The sequence below is a fragment of the Nematolebias whitei genome, chromosome 1 (genome assembly GCF_014905685.2).
Source record: "Nematolebias whitei isolate Nwh7 chromosome 1, NemWhi1, whole genome shotgun sequence".
NCBI lineage: Eukaryota > Metazoa > Chordata > Actinopteri > Cyprinodontiformes > Rivulidae > Nematolebias > Nematolebias whitei.
Window position 1 is genome coordinate 66,071,116 of NC_056498.1, and position 7,028 is coordinate 66,078,143.

Below are 7,028 nucleotides of genomic sequence, written 5' to 3' on the forward strand. Positions count from 1 at the left end.
GTTTGGTATAAGTGATCTCTTAAAGCTACACAGTTCATTAATCCTCCAACTTAACTTTTTGCACAATGTGTGTAAAACTACTTTCACTTTTTATAACAAATGTACCTCATGCACTAATCAACATGTGTCTTTAGCCTTTTCTCTTAATTACTTGTTCAGATTAAACTGTTTAGATTAGATTACATGTCTTTTTGCATCTATTATAGGTGTGTTTGTATTTATTATTCTGTTGCACATCTGCTCTGCGTGTTGTTTTGTTTTGCACGTTATGTTCTATGTTGCACCGTGATCCTGGGGAATGCTGTTTCATTTCAATATGTACTTGCAGCGAGAGAGTGAATGGTTGTTTGTCTCGTTTGTCTCTATGTGTCCCTGTGATGGACTTGCAACCCGTCCAGGGTGTACCCCGCCCCTCGCACAATGATTGCTGGACATGGGCACCAGCGACCCCCGTGACCCAAAATGGAATAAGCGGGTAAAGAAAATGGATGGATGGATGGATGAACCCATTTCTGTCTCCTGCTGAGCTGGCTCATTGCAAACCATTAATCAGAAGCTTTTGAGAGAAGCTAATGTGAGAGACTGGTGGAGCAGTGAGGCTACAAGGAGCAAAGGTCACAAAGGTGCAGGACTTCAAGTACTTGGGGTCCACTGTCCAGGAAAATGGGGAGTGTGGTAAAGAGGTGAAAAAGAAAGTCCAGGCAGTATGGAGTGGATCAAGAAAAGTTTCAGGAGTGATTTGCGACAGTGGTGAGACCAGCTGTATTATATGGTCTGGAGACAGTGGTTTGACAAAAAGACAGGAGGAAGAACTGGAAGTGGTGGAAATGAAGATGTTGAGGTTCATCTTACGAGTGACGAAGATGAATAAGATTAGGAATGAGATCATCAGAGGTACATCACAGGTTGAACAACTGGGAGATAAAGTTAGAGGCCAGACTGAGATGGTTTGGACATGTCCAGAAGAGGGACAGTGGGTATACTGGTAGAAGGATGTTAGAAATGCAGCTGTCAGGAAAAAGACAAAGAGGAGATATATGGATGCAGTTAGAGAGGACATGGAGGTAGTTGGAGTGAGGACAGAGTGAGATGGAGGAGGATGACTTGCTGTGGTGACCCCTGAAGAGAGAAAAGCCAAAAGAAGAAGAAGAAGATATTCATCTTCTAACGTACTTAACAGGGCAGTTCGGTGCATGAGTTGAAACATAATAATTACTACAGTAATTTACAGCTGAAGGCTTCTAACTTACCTAATTAAATTCATTTTTTTGTCTAGCACAAAAAGTTAAGCTATGATTTAAAACTCCAGAAAAGGATCATAAGCAAATTTCTGGATGGTCAGATCTACTGTGTGATGTATTGTTTTACATCTGACCTGGTTTTTACAAGCCACAATGATGTGTTCAGGTTCTGGCATCACGGTGCTCTCCTGGGCTACGAGCGTGTCCCTCTCAGAGCCTGGCAGGCGGTAGGATGTGAAGAGTCGATAATACTGCTCCATACACAGAGGGGTTCCAGCTAGCTGGCCCCGAGCATAATCCACAGGCAGGGCGTGACTACACACACAGACACACACCACTTTGTTTCTGGTTCAAACACAGACCAGTGGATGTCGATGGTTCTAGTGTGAATATTGTGACTTACGCATCAAGTAGAGTCTTGTACTCCAGAACTCCTGAAATTAAATGTGCAGCAAACCTGGAGCAGACAAGCAAGCTGTGTTTAAAATGCCACACAGCATCCTGACTAATCAGTCAATGCCAGTGTAATATTGTTGTTCCTTTTTACACTTAAATACATGCACTGCTTATGAATCTTGCCACCAGTAGCCTAATGTGGCGTCTGTCTAATAAATAATGTTCTAATCTTCTGGGGCCGATGAATCATAATCAAAGCTGCGATTTGAGCACTTCATGCAAGCAGCTGTAATTTTCCTCAAAAAGTGACAAAGGTTTATGAGAACGTTCACTTGTTCTGGGGATAAGTAAAGGAAGTAAAATCAGCGTTCTGGTTGTGTCCAACTGAGCAGATAGTGATTCAGTTGTGATACCTTAACGAGTCAATCGGTGCTCTGAAGCTCTGTGGTGGAAACACCATGGCAGGACTGGAGTTGATGGGCAAAGCCAGCCTGTTGCTCAGGTACATGTCGTTCAGCCAGTAGTCATAAACCTACAGTGGAAAAGCTCAATTTTACCACAGTTAAAGCAAAAAGACGGTCAATAACAAACAACTGGACTGGATCTGCAGATCACATTATGTCTCAAAATCTTCCCGAGCCACTTGTTTTATTTAAAACCACAACATTACTACGTATTACTTTGAAAGTTAGAAATAAACGAGTCTTTTCTCAAAGTGTTTTTCACCCAGTTCGCCTTCTTCTCCCTCCTCTCCAGGAGTTTGCTCTGCAGCAGCTCTCCTGCTCCTCCGGGAGCTTCAAACTGCGTCACTATCTTCTGGGTCTTGTTGAATTGCTCCTCAGAGAGCAGATGTCTCATGCACCTCAGGTACGTGTCCAACGTGGCCTGGAGTTCAGGCAGAGGAAGCTTCGGCAGACCCTGCACGATATGTGGTGCAACTCTCAGCATTTTCACTCTCATCACAGTATTTACACGCAAATATTAATCATAATCTTAGAATCAGATTTTATTTTCCATGCACTAGTGTATTTTTGTTGTACTCCTGAAGTCAAAACAGCTTTATGAGACAACTGTGCTGTTTATCATATCGATTAAGCAGTTTAAATCTATTTATTACAGTTATCTTTGTGCAAATCTGCAGAAGTGCTTTGTTTTTAAATTTCATTAGTTTTATTTATTTAACAGCAATCTTTTTGCCAAGTTTAATTTATTCCTTGCAGGTTTAAAGGAAATATTATATAGATAGAAAATATTTACATCTCCATCCACTGTATTTTCCGAAGGCTCTCGTTTTAGAATTGGCATGTTTGCAGGGGGGGGGGGGGGGGGGCTGTCAAAAGAGGCAAAATTAGAGTCCACAAATACAATGAAACAAGTCATTTTAGCAATAATTTGAATTGGAACTGCATAGAAAAAGTGATTATTGTAATAAATAAATAAACATAAAACAATTTCATCTTGTTTAATGTGAACTGTAACTTTATATAAACAGTTAATTACATTGTCAATCAACAAGGAATGAAAAGTATTTTACTTACCAAGCGCCTGAAACTCAAGCAAGAAGTTTATCCTGATCCATCTTTACTTAAAGAAAAATTGGATTCTTGCAAAAGAAAAAGCATCAGAATATGAACACTTGCGTCCTTTATCAGTTCCAGCATCTTTCTGTTCCCTTCATGGCATCAACTCAACTCCTTGCTTGGCTCGAGAGAGATGCTGAGAAGATCTCAGCCTCCAGGCAGCCAGGCTCCTCCCAGAAGTCCTGCTATTCGCCGAGAACTTTATTTGGCACCTGTCGTCTTTACTCCACCTCATTTAGACTCAGACTCAGCTGGAGCTCTGGTTTTCTGCAGACTAACGTCAGCAGATGCCTTTTTTCACGTCCCTGCATCCATCTGGGTTGATGTTTTACGCACAGATCTGCATCTTTGGACAAAACGGAACTCTTTGTTTTATTTTGTCAGTTATCTGTTAAGCAGTAAATTGTTTTTTATTTTACACCAAACTGGTTAAAAAATGTTTAACTTGCAATTTGAATGATTTTATTTGTATTAGAATAAACATTATGGTTTTTATTAAATAATGATGTCTAAAGGCAAGAAATAATAATAATTATTATTATTATTTTATTATAAAACCATAATTTTAGATGCTGTTAAATGTTCGCCTGTTGAGCAGAATGAAATAATCATAATGTGATATGAATCAAAGAGTGTGAATAAATCCTGGAGAAAAAGACGGTGTTGTCTTCATTTTATTGATTTAATTATGTACATCAATATACATGTCTTTACAGATCAGTTTAGGCTTTGCATTCCAGAAGCACACCATTCAGAAACAATCAACTCAATTAATAAATGATGAACAAGATGCATGTCACAGTTCATTTCCAACACTTTAAAACCGCTGCATGTGCAAAACACATTTTTTTTGTTGTTGCATTTTTTTCTTTCGTCAAAATAAACACAGGCGACACTAAAAGACGCGCACGTTACAGTTTTCTTTAATGTTATTCCCTGAATGAGTGAGCTACAGTGATGAACAGGCTATACTGTCAATGATCAGACATTTACTTCAGCACAGATCCACAACACCCGCGCATGTCATGGAGCAGATGTGTTGTGACAATCCATGTTTTACAGCTGATTGGATGGAAAAGAACGCGCACACTTGGAAAGTTTCCGGGTCTTTTACGCGTACTCTCCTCCGGAGGACTCGTCCTCGGAGTGCGAGCGTTGCACAAAAGTCTCGATGCCGTTGTCGTCGATCGTCGTGCACAGCCCCTTCCTCTTCCTCTCCCTCTGCTCCATCTTGATGGTGTCGTACAGTCCCGTGGGGCCGTCCTCCAGGAGCATGTTGCGCTCGGAGAAGGAAGGCTTCATCTGCGCCACGTTCTTCAGCAGCAGGAGCGCCGGCGCGTAAAGCACGTTGGCGAGCCCCATGCCCAGGTTGAGCTGCACGAAGCCCAGGTCGTGCACGATCTGTCCCGCCACGACGGGGCCCAAGGCGTACGCCACGCAGTAGGAGATGTCTGCGATGGCGTACACGCTGCCGTACACGGACACGTGCCGCACGTCCACGAGGAAACCCAGCGTGGGCAGGAGCGCCGTGTCCACGAAGGCGATGCCAAAGCAGATGCCGCACAGAGGGATCATGAGCTGCCCGAAGTTCTTACAGGCCGGCACGGTGCACGAGCTGGCCCCTATGAACACCATGCCTATTGCTCCGTAGAACCACTGCAGGTGGGGGTACTTGGCTGCCAGTTTCACAGTGAGATACACACCTAACACGTGAGGGAAGAACGCGGGGAACCAGGTCATGCCAATCTCCCACTCGCTGGAATGCATGGTTTGCTCCATCCATTTGGCGATGGTGGGCTCCAGGAAAGCCAGGGGGATGTTACAGATGATCAGGGCCCCCGCCACCACGGCTATGTATGGATCAATCATCAGTTTATAGATGGGGGTGCCTACTGGCATGTTGTCCCTCTCCCGGTTGGAGAAGGGCTTGAGCACAATGAGGCACAGCACGCCGTCCGTGAGACAGATGCAGGCCAGGATCAGGAAGGGCACGCGCTTCCCGGCGAACTCGTACAGGACGCCTCCAAAGGGGGGTGCCACCAGGCTCCCGAAGGAGATGAACGCCAGGGCGATCCCCAGCGCCTTGCTCCTCTCCCCCTCCTCCGTGAACCTGTCCGCGATCAGGGCGATCCCGGACGTGTCCGCGAAAGCCGAGCCGAGGCCCTGGATGCTGCGCGCCAGGAACAGAGTGGCGTAGTTGTCGGCAAAGGCAAAGGTGAGGGTGGAGAGGAACATGATGTTGAGCCCGATGAAGAGCGGGATGTCGTAGCCCACTCTGTCTATGAAGGTGCCGCTCAGCGGGTTCACCAGGAGCTGCAGGATGGCCTTGGAGGCGAACAGGACGCCGATCTGCAGGTCGAAGTTGCCTTTGGTTACTTTGTGCACGGTGCTGTTGGAGGAGTTGGTGTGCGGCGCAGCAGCCTGGGCATGGTCCGCTGCTTTCTGTAGCCCCTCAAGGTAATCGGGAATGATTGGCACGATCACCATGTAAAGCATGTTGTCTAGTAAAAGTGCAACACAAACTATCACAAGAATGATCCGTTTCTGTCGCTGTGGCTCCTGGATCACGTTGCCCAGTTGTTTAGTTCTTTCACCCATCTGGGACAGTTTAGAGGCGGCAGACTGGGACAGGTTCGCTGCTTGTCCCTCTGTCAGCTCCTCAGGCTCCATGATGTGTTCAAATGTCTATTTTCAGCCCTTAAAGTGTTGCCTCGTGGAAAATAAATTGAAATGTTGTTCACAACCCTGGGCACATTTGTTCTGTCCGTGTTAGTTTTCCTCTCCAGCACCTGCGACTTGCCGCTGCTTTACCTCTTCTGTGCGCCTCACGCTGCCCGTCATTGCGCGCGACTTGCCACCGCAGTCACTTGGACACGTTTCCTCTCTTGTTGCTTCATTGTCTCGTGTCCCGTCGTGGAGCCTGATGTGCTGGTCCCGGACGGCGCACTTGGAGTTTTTTTAAGCTGAAGTATCGCGGCTCCGCTGCCTCAGGTCGGTGCTGCAGTGCGCGCGCCTCCGACTCACCGACGCACCCAGCTGTCTTCAGCCACCTGTAACGCGGCGAGCTAAGTCATCATTTCACATCAGCCCGGGCTGGTTTTTGTCGGCTGATGGACGGGAAACACACAGCAGTTTGTTGACTCCCTTAGGTGTCCCCCCTCTTCCCCCCTCCCATCTTCATCCATGGCTGTGACGCACAGTCCTGCTGCTCTTTTATGCTAATTAAACACACAATCCCGAGTGAACACTGCTGTCCAGTCAGTCAGAGCAGTGCTCACAGATCTGTATCAAGTGTATGTTTAATTTATTGAAGTTGCCTTTTTGTTTCATTGTACAAAACTATATTTTGCCAACACTGCTGCAGAAAAATACGCACATGGCGCATGCAGTTTAACAGGGACAGCGGCTGAATGACTGACTTATTTTAGGAATTAATTTTCTAATGTCACTCCGAAACTAATAGATTTGCCTCTCAGACAGAAAGGAACGCAACTTTTCATTTAAAAGAGCAAGACTTCAGCAAAAATGACCCAACGCTTTCATGTTGAAGAGAGACCGAGCCGAAAACTAATTATTTATTAATGAGTGATCACTTTTATTCTAAATTGTGTTATTTTTAGACACAACTTTCTAAAATCTTTTGTTTTTAATCCTCATTAAGTGCAACAATTTTAAACTGAGTCGTTTAAAATGTTTTGATAGAAGTGAGCCTCACGAGTCATTAAAAATAACACTTTTAGTTTGTTCTACATAAAATGAATTCACCATCCATCCATCCATCCATCCATCCATCCATCCATCCATCCATCCA

General features: G+C 45.0%; 2 protein-coding genes across 2 annotated transcripts in view; both read right to left on the reverse strand.

The window, feature by feature from the left end:
- Positions 1–2,942, reverse strand: part of chata (choline O-acetyltransferase a) — a 7,607-nt gene extending 4,665 nt beyond the window's left edge. The window contains exons 1-5 of the mRNA XM_037686754.1: positions 2,895–2,942; positions 2,364–2,555; positions 2,051–2,169; positions 1,645–1,698; positions 1,376–1,556 (exon numbers count right to left, since the gene is read on the reverse strand). Of these exons, the coding sequence (XP_037542682.1) occupies positions 1,376–1,556; positions 1,645–1,698; positions 2,051–2,169; positions 2,364–2,555; positions 2,895–2,942 (594 nt within the window). The remainder of the gene's footprint in view (positions 1–1,375; positions 1,557–1,644; positions 1,699–2,050; positions 2,170–2,363; positions 2,556–2,894) is intronic.
- A 1,076-nt stretch (positions 2,943–4,018) lies between these two features.
- On the reverse strand, positions 4,019–6,198 carry LOC119419456 (probable vesicular acetylcholine transporter-A). Its single transcript, XM_037686765.1, has one exon. It carries the CDS (start codon positions 5,885–5,887, stop codon positions 4,328–4,330), a length of 1,560 nt encoding a protein of 519 aa, XP_037542693.1. The 5' UTR covers positions 5,888–6,198; the 3' UTR covers positions 4,019–4,327.
- Between the last annotated feature and the right edge of the window lie 830 nt (positions 6,199–7,028).

Excerpts from the sequence above, each read along its gene's own strand:
- LOC119419456 (XM_037686765.1), bottom strand. The coding sequence starts at position 5,887 with ATGGAGCCTGAGGAGCTGACAGAGGGACAAGCAGCGAACCTGTCCCAG.